We start from the raw sequence: 21344 nt of genomic DNA on the forward strand, positions 1-21344 counted from the left end.
CTCCAGCCTTGCTGCTGCCCGGCCCAGGGGGGCAGCCGATCCCCCCCCTGCCCAGGCACCCAGCCTGCACCCCACGGCCCCCCGTCAGCACCCTTTGCAAGGCAGGGCGGGAGAGGGATCCCCCAGCTCTCTCCCTGGGAGCGTGGGAGCTTCCCTTGTCTCAGACGCATGGTTTTGTGCCCAGAAAAAGAGAACTGGCTCCTTCCGAGCTCCAGCCTCCGTTAACCCCTGCGAGGCCCCAGGGCTGCTCTCCCCCAGCACGACGCTTCTGCGGGAAACCGCTCCTAGAAATCCCTTTTATTTGGTCCAAGACAATCAGTGGTTGAGAACACGGAACCCAGCGCGCCCCAAAGCACCACGGTGCCTCCGGGAGCACCGAGCGGCGCAGCCCCCCCCCGCAGCGAGGACCACGCGCACCCCACGGCCCCCAGCCCTGGCTCAGCCCCGCGGAGCCGACGGCTGCGGGCAACCGAGCACGAGGCCGGATGAGCCCTCCCTGGTCCCGACAGGAGGGATCGGAGCGCAAGTCCTCCCACGGAGGAGCCCCGCCGGGCGAGGGCGGCGCGAGAAGCAGCAAGGCACCGGCGCCAGCCCCGCTCCTGGGTCAGAGCTCTCCGAGCGAGCCCGGAGCACCCGATACGGGAGGGGGCACAGCCAGCGCCGGCTGCTTGGCTAAGGCCAGGCCAGCAGTGGTTTTATCCCTTAGGACAGGAAAAATCTTTCCCTCTGCTCAGAGCAACCACCGGCTCCTCCAGTCACTTCCCAGCTGGGCAGATAAGGGAAAAAGAGGGAGAAGTGCGATCTGGTCCAGGCTCCGGACAGCAGGAGGGAGCAGGACAGAGGGACGCAGCACAGGCGACTGCAGTGAGCGTTGCTCCAGCCTCCTCCGAGCCGGCTCTGAGGGGGTGGACGGGGGGCAGAGATGAGATGGCAGGCGTCAGAGCCCCCACAGGCAGCTGCGTCCCCCTGTCCAGGGACGAGGAGGGTCCCGGCGGTCTCTCCGGGGACCGGCCCCGCTCAGTTGATGGGCTCGTACTCGGAGTAGCATTTCCGCTGGGCGAAGAGGACCACGACGCTGCCCACCAGGAGCAGCGCCATGGGGGTGCCCAGCGCCACAGCCATGATGGAGATGACGAGGGGGGAGAAGGTGTCCTCGGGGGGCTGCCCGAAGCCCAGCAGCGCCGACCTGCAGGAGGGGACGATGCACGTGGGGACGCGGCTCGGCTCCCCCACGCCGGGAAGACCTGGGGCTCTCTGCCCTGCTGGGGCCAGATCTGCTGGTCCGTCCCCGCACCAGGATTTCCTGGCAGGATCCCACACGGGGCAGGGAGAGGGACATCTCCCAGGCCAGGGGAAAGATCGGGACAACAAACTGCCCAACTCCTCGCTACAAGGCAGTAGGAAACCACAAATTTCAGACGGGGGCACAAATCAAGGGCTACCAACCACGGAGACTCCCTAGCCCAGGATTTTCAAACCGCAAGTTATTAGCGGCCCTTGGCACCCACCGGACCCCGCTCACCAGCTCAGGTAACGCTTCTCCTGGTAAACCTCTCCGTCCTCGCCCCCGAAGGAGATGTTGATGGCGCTGACGGCGTAGGCGCTGCCCAAGCCCTCGCCGAAGTAGGCGCGGATGACGCCGGACGCCGGCAGAGTCCAGTTGGCCGCTTGCAGGCCGTGGGCTCGGCACCGGATGCCGTCCTCGCGCTTGGGGCTCCGGGAGCCATAGGCGGTCGCCTTCCACTGGAGGAAGCTGAGCGCGGCGCTGGCATTTCGGGCCTCGGCTGCCAGGGAGAGCGTCTGATCCGGGGGAGAGCAAGAGGGGGCAAAGGAAGGGCAGGAAAAGGTCTTTACGGAGCCGCAGCGGGGAGCCAGGACTCCTGGGCTCTCGGCGGAGGTGCGGGAGGAGCAGGATGCCCGACTGCTCACCCCCGGAGCGGGGGACATCCCCAGGCCCGGAGCTGGCCACCACGGCCGCGCTCACCTCGAAGATGGTGGGTGTGTACTCGTCGTCGATGGAGCGCGCCGAGCGCAGCCTCCGCGCCACCCCCGGCTCCTCCACCGTTGCCACCTCCAGCGCGAAGCGGGAGCCGTTGCCCCGTGGGGCCACCCCGGCCAGGACAAACTCCACCTTGGAGCTGTTTGCCGTGTGCAGGAGGCTGGGCAGGGGCCCGTCGCGGCCATTGGCCTCGTAGGCTGTCACCTGCCGGAGGCGCGGGCAGGAGGAAGAGTGTGATCCAGGGCTGGGACACCAGGGACCACTGGTCCCTCTCCAGGACCTCGTTGGATGAGATATTCAGCAGGACATAGGGGCTGTGCTCACCCTAGAGCAGCGAATCCCCCCCTCTCCGCCCCTGTGGACGTACCCGGAAAGCCAAGCTGCCGTTGGAGAAGCTGCCGCTGGGGTCGGAGGCAGGGACACCCAGGAACTCGGCCGTCAGCGCCGTGTGGTTCAGCGTCCTGTTGATGCTGTCCCAGGAGAAGCTAGAGAGGTCGTACGCGGGGTAGAAGAGCTCCTCCGGCGTGTCGGCCTTGCTGTACTCAAACACCTGGGGCCACGGGAGAGGAGAAGGGTTGGGAGCCGCCGGCGGACGCTCGGGACACCACCACTTCGCGCTGCGGACAGCGGGTCACCACGCACGGGGCTGCCACCGATGGCAGGAACAGGATGGAGCCCAAGAAGGAGCTGCCTTGGCCGGACATCTCAAGGCCCCATCTCGGGGGAGAGACGCCCAGGGCAGGACGCGCAGGGGGCAGTTTGGCCGCAGCCGCCCAGTGCAGGGGGCCACCCCCAGCCGGTACCTTGGTGAAGACGACGGCGGTGGAGTACACGACGCTGCCGGGGGGCTCGATCCAGATGGCCCCGGCGGGGGCGGGCGAGAGCAGCCGGGTCCAGTTGACGTGCAGGGTGCTGCTCTGGCTGCCCGTAGCCACCAGCAGCGCCGCGGGGGCCCCGATGCTGCTCCACACGTAGTGCAGCGTGTCGTTCTGCCCCACGGCCCGCACGTGCAGCAGGTTGACGGAGGAGTTGTTCCAGCCGGGGTTGTACTGCATGGACACCTGCGGAGGAGCGGGAAACCCTCAGCGAGGCCCCAGCGCTGCCTAGCGCGGGGTTCCCCGACCCGCTTAGACGAGGACACGGGAGAACCAGCCGCCGCCTCAGCTTCCCCACCAACTTTGCAAGTCGGTCCCGAGGACGCGGGACGTCTCGCAGCGTGGGAAGAAGGCAGGCGGCCCCGGGCGGGCGCAGCGGCAGCAGGGAGGTTAGGGATGAGCAGGCTGCAGCCGTGGGGGACCGGCTGCGGCGCGCTCCGTGCTGGGGGGGGGGGGGGAGCCTTGTCGCCAGCCCCCAGCCCAGGCGATGCGGAGCGGCCGCCGTTGCTCGGCCCCGCCGCTGGAGGCCGGCAGCCCCGCGGGAGCCGCTCTCCTCCTCCCCGAGCCCCGCAGCTGCCCGCCGCGATACCGTAAGGGGCCGCGGGAGGCCGCTAGTCCCCCCCCCGCTTCCTCTCCCGGCCCGGCGGCGCCCCGGGTGCAGCAGCTCCCCCGCCGTGCCGGGACCCGCAGCCCGGCTCCGGGGCGGGGTCACCCCGCCGGTCCCGGTGCCGGTCCCGGTGCCGGTCGCACCTCCCGGCGGCCGCCGCCGCCCGCCGCCGCCAGCAGCGCCGCCAGCAGCAACATGCTCGCTACAATGTTGCAATTCCCCCCCCCCGCGCCGCTCACGTGACCGCTCAGCTGCTTCCTCCCCCCCCCCCCTTAAAGGCGCAGCGCCGCGAAGGAGCGGGAGCTTCTTAAAGGAGCCGCTGCCATCAACCCGCCCGCAACCGCGGGACAGGAGGGTTGCGCTGCATTTGGCTGCAGCTGGACGCCCGCGGCCCAACGCCACAGAAAAAGGCCGAGGAATTTCACGGGGAGCGACAGCAGCGAAGTGGAAGGGTAGCTGCCTTCCCCGCTCCGGCGCCGCTGGCACCAAGCAACCAACCTGCCGCACCGTGACTAATTTCTCGGCTGGCTGATCCGGCCTGGAGCTGGACAGATGCTGCCAGCTGCACGCTGGCGCCTGGACCTCATTCCACTGCCTCCCAAGGGGCATCTCATTTTAAGAACCTGTTCCTTTCCTGGTAATTTTTTATCCACCCTGGGAAATTGCATCCTGGTTACAAAATCCAGCAATTTGTCCACTTGTCCAAACTCCCCTGACTCCTCCCAGCAAAAGGGGAAGGGCACAGGCAGCGGCAACGGCAGGCTGGATGCACCGAGACCAGATTTTGCCCCCACAGCGCTCAGTCCAGTCCCCTACTATTTTCCTAACTCATGTAACCATCTTGCAGCCTCATGCTCCATACCTCAGGAAGAGGAAGGGCTCAAGCTTGGTCCACGGAAAGCCCTGCTGAGGCTGCCACGGAGATTGCTGCTGCAAGTTTCCCCAGCAGCAGCGTTGCAGAGGACCTCACAACATCGAACAGACGACGGGAGCGGTACGAGCCGGCAGGGCGATGACCGAGCAGTTCCCCCATTTCCTCCCCAGCGCACTTGCAACAAACACGCAGACAAATGGACTGAAGTGACGTGTTTTATTGTTGAGGCAAAGAGCAATGAGAAGTTACAGTATAGACTTAAATTAAGCATCAGTGTCTCCAAACAACAAGGGCACATACGTGACACTGGCTCTTTCGCCACATTCATGTTCTTTTTTCCCCACCCACAGACTTTAGACAAACTAATTCTCAGACTTTGCCCTGGCTCAGCCTCAGGGACAGGGGAGAAGCTGCGTCGCTCCACTGAGCTCTTCCTGCAGTTGAGTCGGAGGCGCCTGGCTCTTTCTGCGGGTGACTCAACCCCTCTACTCCTGGGCTGCCTCTGGAGCTGCAGGCTGCTTGCTTTGATCGTCGCCTTTCTTTTTGTGCCCCGAAACAATGTCATCGATACGGAGGAGGAGAACAGCCGTCTAGGGAGAAAGCCCGCAGCCAGGTGAGAGAGGAGCTTGCTGCAGCGCTTCTGGCAGCGCAGAGCTAGCTGGCTTCCTCTGCAGGGCCGCACGTGCACAAGCTTCCCACCCAGTCTTTATTCCATAGGAATCGCGCTGACTTGTGTTTAGACCAAGCTGCAGCCCAAGACAAGGACCCTACTTAACACTATATTTTAAGTCTAGTCCAGAGCCCATCCTGAATAAGAATAAAATCCAACCTACCTGGCTTTCACAGCAAAGAACCAACTGCCTCTAATTAAATGATCTCTTACCACAGGGCTGTTGAACAGCACAGAACAGCCCGTCCTTGCGAGACTAACGAGCACAGTTGGCAATAACGGGCAAGATGGAAAACGACCCATTTCAGTTCAGGCTAGGGATCAAAACACAACTCCCCGAGAGCCTGAGTGCAGGCTCTGGTCACCCACGTGCTGCATCCCTTATCACATTGCTTCCTGCGCTAGCTAGATGCGAGCCGACGCACCAGCACGTGCCACAAACGGTTTGCAGGACCTACCCCAACATCTGGGCGTGCAGGCAGTAACAGTCCTCTCTCCGAAAGATACGCTACGGAGGCTCACTTAAGTTTCTTCCTTACCTCTACTGCTGTTTTGTAGGTCTGCAATTTGACTGCTAAAGGCTCCCAGATCCCCAGGTCCTTCATGTCGACTAAGGCTCCGGTCTCACCATTCACTCCCCATGTCTGGCTGCCTTCTTGAGTGTGTTTTGCCTGTAAACAGAGCGAAAGCTTACTCCAAAGTCATCTCTGACAGATTAAGACAGCAAATTCAGCTTTAGGGACTCAAACGGATCACGTGTTTACCAAAACGGTAAGAAATCATAAGAAGTTTCTCAACTGTGGAGTTTATACAAAAGTATTTGTTACAGAGCACCACATAAACCCCTTCCCTCTCATGCTACCCAACCTAATCTCAAAGTTTAAGACTTTGATTTTGTTCACTTTCAGGTTTTAACTCTGGGACATCCAACAAGCTATATAATTCCCCTCTCTTGTTTTCACATTTTGGCACAAAACTTTGGTAAAAATGTTTGCAGCCCAACTAATGAGAAAAAACAAACAAACAAAAAAACCAAATCCAATCTTTCAATCACCTTCAACAGATAGGTTATTTCAAAAAGGTTTTCTTTAGTGTAAAAAGGCCTATTGTAACTACAAAAAAGCTGCACCCTGAGTAGTATGACAAGCTGCTATCAGAATACACAGAAGCACGATTGATCTGAGGGGTAGGAGAGGGCAACAAAGAAGCCAAATCTCTCGGGAAGATCCTGTGACATGTGCCTTACCCTGAGTGAGGTCAGCACACGGATGGTACTAGCACCACAGTTCTGGATCAGTGTTCTGGGAATGACTTCCAGAGCCTGGGCTACGGCCCGGTAGGGCCACTGCTCCACGCCCGTCATGCCTTTGGACTTCTCCGTCAGCGCGTGAGAAACGGCCATTTCGGTAGCTCCCCCTCCCGGCACTAGCTGCGGGTCGATGAGGACGTTGCGACACACCTGCATGGCATCCTGGAGGTTGCGCTCCACCTCCTGTAACAAAGGCAAAAGCACAGGCTTATTAGTTGCAAACTAAACTGTAGCTCACCATCAGCGATGAGCGCACAGCCCAAGGTCTGCTGGGCTCATCACACGCCGCAGTACAACAGTTTTGCCTTGACTACACAGCACACGAGACAGGGATTCTTTGTCGCTCCGAATCCTCACTCCAGAACCCAGAGGAAACTGTCACTTTGCTCCACTCGCACACAATAGCTCCTCACAAGGAAGCAAGGGCTTTCTGACACTAAGAAGGTGGCCAGGACAGGAAGGAAAGCAGAACATGTAATAACTTACTGCTAGGATTTCCTTGCTGGCTCCACGCAGAATGATAGTGCAAGCCTTGGGGTCTTTGCAATCAGTGATGAAGGCAAAATACTCATCTCCTATTTTTTTAACTTCAAAGAGCCTGGCTCCAGTTCCCACATCCTCCTCCCGCAGCTCATCTGTGCGACTCACAATGCGAGCTCCACAAGCCCTAGCACACAAACGGCAGTCAAGATCTCTTCCTGAAACCGAGCTGCAGCAAAGTCACACGCGTTCGAGCGTCCATCTACCCCTGAGGTTACACAACAGTTTGGGCCACAAGCCAAAGGACAGACGAGTTAGACGCTCACAGATAACCGGGGAGAAAGGCTGAGATACGAATGAAACAGCTCAGTGCAACGGACCACAAAGACTCTGCTCCAACGAGGGGGGAGCATTTACCTGGCGATCCTGTTGTTGTCCGTCTTCCTCACTCTGCGGATTGCTGTGATGTTGGCTCTCATCAGGTAGTGCTGGGCCAAGTCTGAAAGCAGGTTTGTGCAATTTTATTGATGAATCAGCAGTACCATTATAAACTTGTTACTACTTTAGAGACCCATAAAGGGTCATGGAAAGGAAACACCTAAAGATTGCTTCTTAAACCAAGCTGCAAGGCAAAATTCCAGTGCGGTTTCCTATGGTTTGCTAGACTCAACCTCACTTACGTGTTGATATTGTTTCCAAATGCTGGAAAAGCAAAATATTATTAGAAGTGTCCACGCTCATAAGGCAGCCTCAAGAACCAATTTTAACACTTGTGTTGTACAACTGTTTTCTAGAAAGCTAAGAAATGGGGTCATATTCAAAATCTTTTTTTTTTAATCATTAAAAAGTGCATGTAACACAGCATCAACCTTATTACCTATGAGCTCAATGCAAGCAAAGATCACAAATGTTATTACCAGAGATTCCTTTTTCTGTGATGACCAGGTCTGGCTTGACTCTGATCAGATCCTCACAGATCTGCTGAATGTACTCTTCCTCCATCTGCAGGATGCGGGCAAAGTCTTCCTCCCGAGTAATTTCAATATCGGTCTGCACAGAAAGAGGTGTCAAAATCTTAATGTATTCCTCCCAACCCTGCACTGAGTTAAACACAGATTCCTCCAGCTTGAGTGATCTTAATTGATCCCTGTGCAGTGTTTTAGGGAGCTGCTGCATCTACAGGCTAATTCTGCTGTGGGCTCAGCACCGTGGAGAAAAAGTTAACTGAGAACATCATCTGCCACTCATGCTGGTCACGTGAATTTGTTCACCCTACTAGTTTTAAGGGTCACGGATATCTCTAATAAGACTCGCTTTACCTGACTCTCTCCTTTCTTGTACTCTAGTGAGCAATCCAGAAGGACAATGCGTGGATTCTTAATAAGGCGACGCATCCTGGGATGAGTTACATCTTTATTCACCATGATTCCACGCAAAACACAAGAGTCTTCATTAAAACCACCTGGAATCTGACAGACACAAGAAAGGGGGAAACGGGAGGGAAATAAGGCGAGTTAGTCTACTCTATGAAAACATGTATATCTGCGTTCTTAAAACTATCCAGCCCACATACTGAAAAAAAAGGAAGGGTCTCTTGAATATTCAACTAAAACATCCACATCACAATCCGAGTTAACATTAAGAGCACGCTGACATATTACTAAGTGAAAAGCCATAAAAGAACTCGAGAAACTGCTCACATCCTACTGCCTAGCAACATGATTTTGGAAGATGCAAATCTAAATAACTGAAATGATTTTTTTGACAGATATTCTAAAACCTTGAAACAAGTGCCCCATTCTTTTCACTGCACACCAGCATTACTGACAGCACTCAGTAAAGTATCTTCAAGGGTTATGTTTGCGGGGCTGCAGATCAGCAGCACGTAAAATTCGTACCACTGCATCCTTGATACAACTAGTTCGGAATAAGAAAGGGGCAGACAGAAAAGAAATGGTCCAGGACATATTCACCTTTTCCACTTTAGCATATTTCTTGATGTCGATTTCCCTTCTGCCGTTTTCCTCAAACTCCACTGTCTTGACGGCATCGAGAGCAATGCTGCAGGCCAAGTCAGACCAGCGGCTTATTGCCTTGGTGTTTATAGCGCTCTTTATTATTTTAAGCATCATCTCTCTGTTGTTCACATCCACTGGAGTGCTGAGACAAGGAAAAAATAGTAAACTGAATATTACTCCAAGCTACAAACTATTCATAATTCCATTTCATCCTTCTCTAATTATATTTAATTATATTTTACTAGGGTGATTCCCTGAAGAATCATCTTTAAGCAGCAATAAAATCCTGTACCCTTTTTCTCCAACTCCCACAGCCCATACTTACCCAATTTTCTTTAGAATACTGATCATGTCATCCAGGGCCTTACGATAAGCCCCAATGATCACCGTTGGGTGCATCTGCTGTTCAAGGAAGTGTTCGGCAACAGACAGCATCTCTCCAGCTAAACAAACATCAAAACCCCCCAGATGAGTTAGTAGAACAACCATCAGTCAAGACACGAGAACACCACAGACAAAAAGTATCTGCTATGCATGCAGAGAGCTTTATCGCCACCTGTACCTTTCTTTGTACTTAATTGCACTTATCTTGGGGAAAAAATACAACCCTCCGAAGCACAGAGCTGGTCACATAACAAGTGTATAATGAACCTAGCGCTCTCTTAATGGTTAAAGAAAAAAAAAACAATTTTAGGGTAGGGAAATCATAACTATCTGGCTCATCAAGGCATACTCGCTGGGTTCTGATGAGCAAACACAGGTGGGAAACAAGGGAGGAAAAAAGCAGTAGATGCACTGCAGGTTATGGAGTAGAGTCCTTTGACATAACTCCTGTGCATCTGATCAGAGAACTGAGAGCAAAAGCAAAATGTTTTGCTGCAAACTGTTCAGGTGACAAAGTATATCACATTGCCAGGCCAAGAAGTAGCACAATATTAATCAGAAGTATCTGATCACGCAAACGTTATCGCATACAAGAACTAAATTAGCCTGAAACAGGACCAACTTCAGCCTTACCCTTTTATAAAAGCACACGTCTTAGTCACTCTTCTTACCAAGGATAATTACAGATGTGGTCCCATCTCCAACTTCTTCATCCTGAGTACGGCTGATCTCAATCATTGACTTTGCAGCTGGGTGCTGGACTTGAATCTGTAGGGGAGGCAAATGGCAGGCTTTTGGTCCAAAATATTAAAGCTGAAACTTCTTGTATTACTCAATGGAACAAACACCACACCTTTTAAGCAATCAAAGGCATTCTACCCGACTATGGCAAAGAATTTTCTTCTTTTCCAAGATAGAAAATAAGCCCTTGTGTTTCACAATTTTGCATCTCCCACAGTTTTTTAGGCACTAAAAATTTTGTGATGTTATTTACACAATGATTTTTTGGTCTAATTATTTGCATGGTGAAAGCAAGCATCTACTCATTAGATTTTCATGCACACAAGTGATTATAACTATAATTAACATTGAATTTATACCAATCTTGGAAAATCACCACAACGACTTTCTACCCTGGGGCCAAATCTCCCAAGGAGAAAGAATTAGCTAGAAATATTTAATTCCTCCGCAATAAGCACCCTTCTCGGTACTGCTGTTTAATTACTTGTTGGCTTTCAGGACCAAAGGCGAAATAATACAGTTCAATTGGCAGCTATTTCACTGTATTCTAGAACATTTTGACTCACATGTTAAACAAAACAATCCTTTAGGAGAAACTTACCTCTCTAAGAATAGCATTGCCATCGTTGGTCATCACGATCCCACCCATAGGGTCCAAAAGCATCTGCAACAGAAAGAGAGAAACAAGATTTGCACTGACCTGTAATACGTGCAGTGTTTCTAGTCAGTATATAGAGCACAGGGACTTCAGCAGTTCTTACCTTCATCATAGCTCTTGGTCCCAAACATGTTCGGATAATGTCAGCAATAGTCTAAGAGGGGAAAAAAGGAATTAGGCAATGTAAGAAGGCAACAAAGTCTAAAACAGCCTCTAGTAAACCATAATCTAGATGAAACAGGCAGTCACTGCATTAAATCTAAGTGAACCAGTGAGTCTATAGTTGCTTAGATGCAGAAGTTGTGGGAGTGAAAACACAGGGATTATAATAGTGTTGGCATCCCCCTAAGTTATTGTCTAAATCAGATGTCAATATTTGAATATTTTCAGATTTTGCAGAGGAAGAGGTTTTCAAGGAATGCTGCTGTTTGGTGCATTAAACCCCTCAGTGTCCAGTTACACTGTTAACACTTGTTGCATTAACACTGAAAATTCATTTTCTATGCTCCTTCTACTTTAGACTAATGTAGACTACAGAAAAACTCTCCAAATCTAGTTTCCCCTCTAAAATTTAAATAAAACTGGCATAATAATATGGTACCTTAGCAGCAGTGATGTTCCCAGTCTGGACTTTTCTTCCAGACTCACGTTTCATATTCTGACCTAAAGCATGTAGGAAAAAAAATAGTAACAGCCTGAGTATAACTGAAATCTGATCTTACTAGAAATCCAAGATTGAAGCAGTAATACTGACAATGCATCAAAGATACCATCCCAGTCACACACACAGGATCTATGACTAGTGCTAAATTAAGAGTTTACAAAATAAATACAACTGCCAGGATAAGAAAGCATATTCATAGAAAAATATCAATGAAAAAGAGCATTAAAGAATTCCTGGTTATCAGCATAATTCAACTAAGACAAAACTTGGCACACCCAAAATATGACCTATGCTCCCCACAAAAATCAAAAAGCAGGGATTCATTAGAATCTGTAAGAAGCCATAGAGCACACAAATTGTTGCACAGTAGTTTTCAGCAGTCTGAGAAGTTATTGATGCTCACACGCAGTAAGTAAAACAGCATTGTAAAATTAAGCTTTATACATCAGTAATGCGCAGCCTTCAGCACATTAATGCGAGCAGTCATTGCCATACCAGAGCCTCATGACCTTATTAGGGGACCAGCTGTCAAAGGGGTCTGCCCTAAAGAATATCCACCCAGATCAGGTCTAGATGCCGCTTCTCCTTAACTACAAGCCCAGACGGGATGAGCACAGCTTTACTTCAGGAGAGGACATTTGCGCACGCTGATGAGATTTGTAAGACGGGACAAAAGAGCGCAACGCTAAGAGCAGCGCTGGGAAGATGCGAAGGGGGGGCGGCAGCAAAGGCTACAGCAGCCTGTTAACAGTGGGGGGTTAACAGTGAGGGGAGCAAATGGGGAGGGGAGGACGAGAAACCCAAGCAGAAAGGAGTACCTGCAAGGACTCGTATCAGAGCAAGGCAAGAGCATCGCAACAGCGTAAGGGGCTCAAAGGGGAGAGCAAAAAGCGAAGTGCTGAGACACACACGAGGGGTTGGGGGGGGGACACACGGGAGGGGGGAAGGAGTTGAGAAAGGGGCAGCCATGGGGAGGGGGGGGCAAGGCCCCAGCCAGGGCTGGGCAGCGGCTGTGAACGGCAGGGGAATGAGGCATTTGGGGGGGGGGGGGCGGACTCAGGGCGTGTCAGGGGCGGGGACCGGGGGTCCAGGGAAACCCCCGGCGGAGAACGAGGCCCCCGCCCCGAGAGGGGAACCGGGGGGCGGCGGCCGTGAGGGAGGGCCCGGCTCTGAGGGGGACCCAACATGGCGGCGGGGGAGAGGAAAGGGGGACCCCCGCGCCCTCCACACTCTCGGAGCCCCCCCCCCGGGGTCCGGCCCGGCCCGCGGCCCCGGCGGGACTCACTGAGGACGAGCACAGGGCGCGGGCCCATCATCTTGGCGGCGGCTGGAGCGCGGTGCCCGGCGCGGAACCTTCTGGAGACAGCGAGCGCGAAGCGGCCGCGCCGAGAAGTGCCGCTTCACCGTGCCGCGACACCCTACCCCGCCTCCCGCCCGCCACGGCCAATCACCGCCCGCGCCGCGGGCCCGGCGCCCAATAAGAAGGCGGCACAACCCCCCCTCCTCCCCTGCGCTCTGAAGCAAGTTCGGTTGAGAAGCGACGCCCCAGCGCGTGTGGCCGCGGGGCGGGGCCAGGCGGCACTGCGCATGCAAAGTGCCACACGCGCCGGACGTGCGGGAGCGGCGCCGGCGACCATTGCGCATGCGCATAAGGGCTCGGAGCCGCCGTTAGAAGGGCCCACGAGGGAGGCTCTCATCCCGCGCTCCTCATCGCGCCTGGAAGGCACCGGAACGGGAACGGAACGGATCCACAGACGAGATAGTAAGGAGACAGAGGATCTGTGAGGACCGTGTGCGGAAGCGAAGTCCTCAAAGCCAACCCGCATCCCCCTCCCGTAAATGCTGTGGTCTCGCCCAGCGCGCCCCGCGGGGCATCACGGGAGCGGCAGGCTTCCGCGCGGCATGCTGGGAGCGGTAGTTCGGGCCGCCTGAGGGCCGGGGCGAGGGGCTGGGCCGCCGCGCCGTGGGCGCTGCCATCCCGCCGGTTCCCGCGGCGCCGCTTGGCGGGACGGAGCTTCCCCCGAGACCTTCCCCAGGGCCCTGGCCCGCCTCGGAGCGGGGACCCTCGGCCCGCGGCTGCGAGACCTCCCCAGGGCCCGGGTTCATCGTGGTCCCCTCTGGGTTTACCAGTCCCTGAGCCCAAAGCAGCCGGTTACGTCCCACTGCTTGTAATCCAGCCCGTCAAATTTTTCAAGATATATAGAGAAAGAGGCGCAGAAAACAACTCCGTTTGCCCTTTCGCAAAAGCATCAGCAGCCCGTGTGCATAGAGAAGTTTTCAGCTTTTCCAGTTTGTTTTCCTTGAACTGTTTAATTGAGTAACACGGCTCTTTTTTTTTTTTTTTTCCTTTCTCGTAGTTACCGGCTCTTTCTGCTCATATGGAGCCACCAACAGTTAGCCGGGAGGAAAAACGCACAGAAAAAGTAGGTTGGATGCGTTTCCCTTTGATATCCAGTTACTGTTTGAATAAGGTGCTTTGCAGAGAAATTCAAGTCTCCTCTGTCAAAAGCCTTAAGCGTTTTAGGCTGAGAACAGGTGTTTTTTCAGTGATTGTGTGATAGCTGCCCCCATGGGGTTCTGGTCTATGGACTTCCTGGCGCTACAGCAAATCCTACTGATAAATATCTTGCATATATTCAAGTTTTGCTGCCGCTCCCCGCAATACCAATCCTTCAAGGAGAATGAAATCTATGTGTGAGCCGAAGCTTGATAAGTGTGGTGGTTTCTGGGGGTTATTTCCAGTTGCAGGCTGGGTGTGTAGCCTAAAGGGTGCAGTAGCAGGATCAGACTCTGCGGTTTTCTGCAGCTCTAGTTAGTCTTGAGTCATTTTTCCATTTTTATACTTCCTGTTCCTCAGTGGAGGAAGGAACAAAAGCCTTATGCTCCTTGTCCTTTCTTCCCCAGCCCCTGACCACCAGCCTCAGGAGAGCTTTGCCCTGTGGGAGCACAAGCACAACAATCTCCAGATCCAGACTAAGATTGCTCAGGCCTGTCTGAGTATCCTGGCTGCAGTAGATCATGCAGCTGCTGCTGCGCAGCCAGCAGTGTAAGAGGGAGGAGCAGGAGGCAGGTCTGCAGGCCACAACCTCTTCCCCAAGTGACCCAGCCCCAGTCTCTGCCCTCCAGTCACCTCTCCTTTGTATATCCTGCGTTGGGGTGTGAGCACGACGGTCCTTATTACTGTGATTGTAATAGGACTACCCTTGGAACAGGAAGTAAAATTATTATCAGTATTTTCTCTGTGAGTTTTTCTTCAAATTAAACAGCCCTCGGGAAGGCTATGAACCAAAGGGCCTGCACTGAGGTGTTGGAGAGAGGAACCCAGCCTGTGGTTACGCTGCTTCTGTGGTGGATGGCTAACGTTGATTGGAGTTCTGTTTCCCATAGTGTGTGGCTTGGCTAAGCTCTGCCCAGTTTCAGGACTGCTCATTCCCAGTCTCCTGCTCTGTTAGTGTCCTGGTTCATGGGGGAAAGAAGAAAGCAGGTGTATGGAGGGCTGTTGCCAAAGGTTGAGAATGGGGGATCTTGATAAAAGAAAGAGGAGTACGAGGAGGTACATGGAGCCTGTGGCTGGGAGGTCTCTGGAGAGGTGGATTCATGGGTTGTTTATTTGTGTGTGTGAGGAGGAACATGTATACAGAGGTGTGGATTTGGGGAGGTTCTCATGCCTTTGTGGCCCTCCTCCCACCAGAGGTCTGCAGGCAACTGCCTGAGCAGCACAGGAACGAGGGACCTCTCAAGGCTTCCTCCTGGAAATTGAGCCAGCAACTTTTGCTTTGCTTACTGGTTTTGCAATGGGGAGGTCAGTACACTTCCTTATCTGTCGGAAACAGAAGGGTGGAGCCTCTCCACTGAGAGACTAGTTAGCGGAGTGGCCCAAATATAATATATGAAGGTGCACTGGGAGAGGCGTCCCACATAGCCAGCCTCATGTTTAAGGAACTTAACCCTGATCCCACTCCCTGCTCTCGTCCTCATCTCCCTCGTCGTTTTGCAGAGTCTCTATGCAGTCGTCATTACTGGTAAGCTGGGCAGATCTGCTGGCCAGCCTCGTCTTCGGCATGCTGCTGCTCCTCCTTGAAGTACTCTTCCGAGCCATGGTGGTCATCGGGTTCCTGCTCTACCTGCTCGTCACTAATTAAAGGCAGGAAAGTGGGGAAGGCACCTCCTCTCCCCTTTTGCCCAGAGCTCTTCAACGAGGAGATAAGAGGAGAAATACACAAGCCGCAGGAACAGATGGAGAGAAACATGAGCAGTAATCAGAGGAAGAGGGGAGGTATGGACTTCTTCTGGCTTCCTATGTTCCGTCCTTGGTCGGCAGCTTTGTCTTCTCCACACCCAAAGCACTAACTTCAGCAAGGGGCTTCTAGCAAACCTGAACTACAGGTTCAGGTCACTTGCCCCCTTCTACATAAAGGGCAAGCAGGTCCTGGAGAGGGGGCAGTGCCTTGCTTCAGGGACAGTTGTATCTTCCAGGCACCAGCCTGTCCTACCGAGCACCAAAATCCCCGTGCACCTCCAGGTGCTGGGCTCCAGCCGCCTCCCTTGGGGCAGCAGGACCTGGCACAGGCAGTAGCCCTCCATTTTCTCCCCCGGGAGGGGTGGTTGTTAGTATATATTTTTTGGGACTAAAAGCTGGTGTTTTGCAGACGCTTCTGCCAGGTTTCCTTAGGCAAAGCCTCTGCCCCAAAAGCGGACCCGGGGCAGGGGCAGGGGCAAGGAGAGCACGGCGGCGCGCTGTGCGCACGCGCGGAGTCCCAGGGAGGGGAGCGGGGGCAGGACTACATTTCCCAGAGGGCCGCGCGGCGCCTTCCGGTCTGCGGGGACTTCCGGTCGCTCTGTGCTGACTCGGCCTTCCGCTGGGTGCCGCGGGGCAGCGGGGCGGAGACGGTGAGGGGCCTCCGGGGGTCGTGGGGGGCAGCGGGGGCCCATGGAGGGGGATTGGGGGCGACTGAGGGCCACGGGGCGGGCTCTGGGGGGCGTCTGTGGGGCAGGGGAGGGCCACGGGGCGGGCCCTGGAGGGGGTCTGTGGGGCAGGGGAGGGCCATGGTGGGGAGTCCTGGGGGAAGGGGGTCTCTAGGGGTAGGAGATGTTCATGGAGAGAGTTCTGGGGGTGGGAGGTGGGTCTTTGTGAGGAAAGGGAGGCCTTGGGGGGGGGGGGGTTTCCCTGGGGGGCAAGAGAGCCCGAGGGTGGTGAAGAAGTTCTGGAGGGGGGTGGTCTGTGGGGCAAGGGGGACCTGCTTAGGGGTGAGGGAGTCCTGGGGAGGCAATGGGGTAGGGGAGCTGCATGGGGAAGCTGGAGGGGGGGCACAGAGGGAGAAGGAGGTGGGGGGGTGTCTGGAAGCAGGGAAATGTATGGGAGAGTCTGAGGGCCAGGGGGGCCCTCAAGGGGTGAGGGAGTCCTTGTAGGGAGGTGGCAGGCTGTTAGGTGTCTGGGGGTGAGGGTCTGGGTGCTGCTGGGTTTCAGTGGCTGGGGGGGGGAATGTAGGAAGGGAAGCCGGGGGATATTGAAGGAAAAGAAGGATCCCCTGGCACAGAGAGCAGCAGCTCTGACATGTCAGCAGCTTTTGCATAGAAAAGAGCTAACAAGTCCCCTTCTGGGTAACACGTGTAATCACTGTGTGGTCTCCTTGTGCTGGCTGCGGGGCAGCTCCAGAGATGCCGGGCTCAGGGAAACAGGGACACGTGGCCTGAGGCAGGGAGTTCTGGGGAGCGAAAGGCCGCTGGAGGGAGTCGGTAGTAGCTGCTGGCTGGGAATAAGAAAGAGTAACATAGATTGGAAATGAGCTAGCGCTCCAAGAGGAACAGGGAATTTGGTGGGGAGAAGAACCAGGTCTCTTGTAAGAGCTGGCACAGACAGTGGTGGAAAGCTGCTACACTTCACTGTACCTTGTTAGTTTTTTTATCAGTCATGATAGATGGTTTCTTGGACATAGATAGTTAACTGTTAATTGTCAAAATGTTGCTCTGAAAGTTATTGGAAGAGGCTTTGTGGTCTGAGACCTTTGCAAATTCCTGCCGTGTGATAAAGGGGAAGAGATGTGTTGGGGCCTTGAAAAGGGAGAAAGCATCTCTTTGCAATGAAATTATCGAAGACATCTCATTTTCTTTTACTTCTAGATGAAGCTCCTGGTTCTTGCGTTGTTTGCCCTGTTTTACGTGGCCTGCTGTGAGGAAGGGGCCAGGCTACTGGCCTCCAAATCTCTATTAAACAGATATGCTGTGGAGGGCAAGGACTTAACTCTGCAGTACAACATCTACAACGTCGGCTCCAGGTAAGCCGTGTCCGCGCTTCTGATGGCGGAGGGGGCAAACGTTGTGTGCGGGGGCAGGATAGGGTGAGGGGAGATGCCTAGAGGAGAAGCCTTTGGCGTGTCCTGCTGTAGGGCTGGGGGTGTGAGATGTGCTCTGAAGATGTTGACCTGGTGAGACACTGGCTCAAGTTCCTGTTCTAGAAGTGTGTTTGCTTTCTCCCCTCTTTGAGCTCATCGGAGTCAGCTATGAAACTCCTTTGAGCCTCTTCCTTCGTGCCTGCTCCTTGGGAGTGTGGTGCTGGCCATGAGGGGCTTTCCTAGTAGGGAAGATGAAGGTTACAGGTGACCTTTTTGGAAGGGCATATGATTTTGGGGGGTTTTGAAGGGGGAACAGTGGGTCCCTACATGTGTGAGGAGCAAATCGGTGTTCAGTGAACTGCTTGAGGCTGTTCCGAGGCTCATTCAGGACGTGCTGTTGCCGTTGCTCCCCCTAACTCTGAGCTCGCACCACCAGCGCTTGAAGGTCCGACCCTACGATTTGCCTTTTCCTTCCTGTCCCATTGTCCTGCTTTCGCTGTTTCCGCTTTCACCTCTTGGCTGCTCTGGCTCTCGGTCCAGCTTGGTGCAGTTACGCTCCTGAGTATGCACACTCGCTTTCTTGGCTTCGAGCTTTTTTCCACATCCAATTCCTTGCTGCTTTTGCAGCTTCTCTGAGCTTTGCCTTCCTCCTTTGTCAGACCCTGCCTGCTCTGCAGTCTCCTTTTAATACACTTTGTTTCTCCTCCCCATCTTTTCTTGGTGTCTTTTTACGTTCCAAAAGTCAGTTCTAGCCACTGAATTGCCAATATGGAGCTGCCTTACCTCTGTGGTGCAGTCCCCAAAGAGCAGAGTACCGGGTCTAGGACTCTCTTCTGATCCCGTTCTTTATTGCATTTAGTGCTGCTTTAGATGTGGAGCTGTCGGATGATTCTTTTCCCCCGGAGGATTTTGGCATCGTCTCTGGGATGCTCAACGTCAAGTGGGACAGGATTGCTCCGTATCTTTTCATGTTTTGAAATTATCTCCCCTCCCAACACTTGTTTTATCCCTAAACAACCCAGAGCTCACTTATCTTCATTCCTTGTCATGGAAATTCCAGCTCGCTGTACCCTGGCCAAGGTGTTGGGTGCAAACCTCTGTTTTCCTTGAAGGTGGTGTGTAAAAAAAATTCCTTGTAAATAGTGTCAGATCACTGCAGTTCATATGACTGGGAAGGAGGAGTGGATGGATCTGGATATCTGTAACTGCAGGGGACTCGGATCTGTCAGCCGGACTGACTTTACCCCCTGTTGAGTTTTGTGTTTTACCTATCTTCTTACTTTCCGTGCTTTGAAATGCAACTGTTTTCCTTAACTAACGGATCTCAGAGCTAGTAACGTGTCCCACACCGTGGTTCTGCGGCCTCTCAAAGCTGGCTACTTCAACTTCACTTCTGCTACCATCACGTACCTGGCACAGGAGGGCGGACAGGTGGTGGTGAGTGACTTTACCTGATTGTCCATGGGATCCTAGCCCAAACCGAACAGCAGATGTGCCTGACCGTGATCGCCGAGCTGCTTGTTTGGGGGTGACGCGTGTCCCTGCAATCTTAGACAACCCGTTCTGTGCTGCCACAAGGAAAGGTGGCAAATACTAACTTTCCCCCCACCTTTTTCAGGTTGGTTTCACTAGTGCTCCAGGGCAAGGAGGAATCCTGGCTCAGCGTGAGTTTGACAGGAGGTTCTCTCCTCATTTTGTAAGTATCTTCCGATTGATAATTCATTTGTCTGTGTGCTGTGCTGGCGTGACTGTGTACCCCAGCACAGGGCGGGTGTCGTGCCGGTTTGTGGTACGTCTGCTTGGCACTACAGTCACCTGGAAAATGCTCAGCGGGGATTGTGGTTAATTGGCATCAGCTGTCCAGAAGAGAATATCTCAAAGAGCAAACAGGTTTCATCATAGCCGGCTCTGAGAAAGAGCTGGCGCTGTGGGATTTAGGACAGAAGCTTTGAGGGCGGAAGATCTGATGGTTATAATGCTCAGCTCTGATTTGTTTTGACTCCTTTCTAATGGTTTCTCCTTCTAGCTGGACTGGGCAGCTTTTGGCGTGATGACCCTGCCCTCCATCGGCATCCCGCTGCTGCTGTGGTACTCGAGCAAGAGGAAGTACGACACCCCCAAGACCAAAAAGAACTGAGCGAAGCCGAGTGCCACCAGCACCCCGGAGCTCAGGAGAGAACAAACATTCGCGCACCGAGAACAGCAGGTGTGTTTGGATCAGCAACAACCAACCCTTTAAAGCACCAGCTGGCCTAAGCTTTGCCCCGTCAGCGCCGGGGCGTCACCGATCATTTCAATGGCAGTGATGCGTTGCCTTCTCCCTTTAAAAAAAAAACACACAACACAAACAAACAAAAACCCACAACCAAATCCCCTTGTCTGCATATCCGGAGCAGAGAGTCGCCTTGCTCTGGTGCAGATAAGTGCCGATGCAGCTGTGATAAGAATGTGTTAACACGTAGAGGAGCTTGTTTGTGGGGGTGCAGCTCTGCAGCATTTCTGGCATCTCTGCTGCCTTTCAGCCAAGTGGATCTCAGCCTGCCGCAGTCTTCTTGGACCCCCTAGATTTTGCGCCAGCGTTGGATCCCTCCTCTTCCAAGTGCTGCACGCTGCCCACCTTGCAGAAACGCTTGTGGGAAGAAGCTCCGTCTAGTGACGGTGACAGACGTCCTTTCCGCAGAGGCTCGTTGGAGCTGCTGCTTTGCTAGATGGGGCGCGGGAGGCCCGCAGCGATGCTTGTTCTCTAGGAAGCCCCGTTGTATTTCAGTGAGCGGTTCATTGCCGTGTTTCTGTGTTTTCTGGTCGCTCTGTTGAGGGTCGAGGTGTGTCGAGGTACTGAGGGTTTTGTAATAAAATGAACACCACAAAACAAGGCTGCCTTTCTTTCCTCAGGAGGGCCTGGAGGCAGGCGGCTGCCTCCGGAAGCAGCTAATGGGCCTACTGTGTGTTTGTAGCCCCTCTGGTCGAGCTTAAAAATATCCCAAGACTTTTCCGTGGCGCTCTCCTTGCCCCTCCCCTGCTCTTGCAGGTGTAGCTGTGAAACCCCTGTCGGTAAAACAGCTGGAAGGGCGAGAGCAGGGTGAACATGTGGACAGCAGAAGTCGCTTTTTCAGGTTGGTTTCTCTGGTCCCTGAAGGACTGGTGACTCGCACCGCTGCGCGGGGGGAAGCGACTCGCTCTTGTGCAGCTCGCCCGATCCGTTCCTGTTCTGGTGGCCCTAGGATAAGATTTCCCTCCACAGCCGTAAATAAGTCATGCCGTGGCTGCGTGCTGGGCGTCGATTTGTGCTTCCTTTTCCTCTGGAGGAGGTGATGGCACAGCGATAAGTTGCCTCGGGGGACCCGCAGCGGGTGAGAGGTGGCTGATTTCTGCCCTGAGCTTTGGGCAGCAGCTCTGCGGCGGTTCGCCAGCCCCGGCGGAGGCGCGCGGGGCTCCCGCGGTGCCGCTCTGGCCGGGCGTTGGAGCCCGCTCACCAGCGCGGCGGTGGCAGCCGAGAAATCTGTGTTGGTGGATCGAAATCCCAGGCCGTGCTGGAGCGAACACTGTGCCTTTGTTCCCAGAACAATGTTTCCAAGCTGGGATTCCTCACCCCCTCGTCCCAACCTTCGCTGCCACCGGTTGCACCCTTTGTTTTGCCTGCCGGGCGTTGCAACCGGCGGGATTAGGGAGACGGTCGCCGTTTGACGCTGAACAAGGCGCGCTCTGAAGGGTGCGAGCGAGGAGGGCTCGGGGG

The 21344-nt window shown here is 54.4% G+C and overlaps 3 protein-coding genes across 6 annotated transcripts; 1 reads left to right on the plus strand and 2 right to left on the minus strand.

Moving 5' to 3' along the window:
- Positions 1-276: 276 nt before the first annotated feature.
- On the minus strand, positions 277-3697 carry GLMP (glycosylated lysosomal membrane protein). Of its 3 annotated transcripts, none has more exons than XM_067313435.1 (6): positions 3625-3697; positions 2803-3060; positions 2367-2549; positions 1985-2203; positions 1523-1800; positions 277-1186 (listed from the first exon to the last, which is right to left on the minus strand). In XM_067313435.1, the coding sequence occupies exons 1-6, from the start codon at positions 3676-3678 to the stop codon at positions 1018-1020; spliced, it is 1161 nt and encodes a 386-aa protein (XP_067169536.1). In that variant the 5' UTR covers positions 3679-3697; the 3' UTR covers positions 277-1017. The 3 variants fall into 3 exon arrangements, with proteins under 3 accessions (XP_067169536.1, XP_067169537.1, XP_067169539.1); XM_067313436.1 differs by lacking the exon at positions 3625-3697 and adding an exon at positions 3177-3244; XM_067313438.1 differs by lacking the exon at positions 1985-2203.
- Positions 3698-4557: 860 nt separating this feature from the next.
- On the minus strand, positions 4558-12688 carry CCT3 (chaperonin containing TCP1 subunit 3). The gene is made up of 14 exons (XM_067313176.1): positions 12565-12688; positions 11217-11278; positions 10719-10769; positions 10559-10621; positions 9888-9984; positions 9158-9275; positions 8788-8974; positions 8134-8283; positions 7732-7864; positions 7232-7313; positions 6821-7001; positions 6272-6517; positions 5565-5696; positions 4558-4945 (listed from the first exon to the last, which is right to left on the minus strand). The coding sequence occupies exons 1-14, from the start codon at positions 12593-12595 to the stop codon at positions 4841-4843; spliced, it is 1638 nt and encodes a 545-aa protein (XP_067169277.1). The 5' UTR covers positions 12596-12688; the 3' UTR covers positions 4558-4840.
- A 951-nt stretch (positions 12689-13639) lies between these two features.
- Positions 13640-20483, plus strand: SSR2 (signal sequence receptor subunit 2). Of its 2 annotated transcripts, XM_013952101.2 has the most exons (7): positions 13640-13702; positions 15277-15555; positions 17400-17554; positions 18471-18569; positions 18940-19048; positions 19230-19307; positions 19638-20483. In XM_013952101.2, the coding sequence occupies exons 3-7, from the start codon at positions 17400-17402 to the stop codon at positions 19746-19748; spliced, it is 552 nt and encodes a 183-aa protein (XP_013807555.2). In that variant the 5' UTR covers positions 13640-13702; positions 15277-15555; the 3' UTR covers positions 19749-20483. The 2 variants fall into 2 exon arrangements, with proteins under 2 accessions (XP_013807555.2, XP_067169500.1); XM_067313399.1 differs by lacking the exons at positions 13640-13702; positions 15277-15555 and adding an exon at positions 16091-16169.
- Positions 20484-21344: the final 861 nt, after the last annotated feature.

The sequence above is a fragment of the Apteryx mantelli genome, chromosome 31 (assembly GCF_036417845.1).
Source record: "Apteryx mantelli isolate bAptMan1 chromosome 31, bAptMan1.hap1, whole genome shotgun sequence".
In the NCBI taxonomy this organism is placed as follows: domain Eukaryota; kingdom Metazoa; phylum Chordata; class Aves; order Apterygiformes; family Apterygidae; genus Apteryx; species Apteryx mantelli.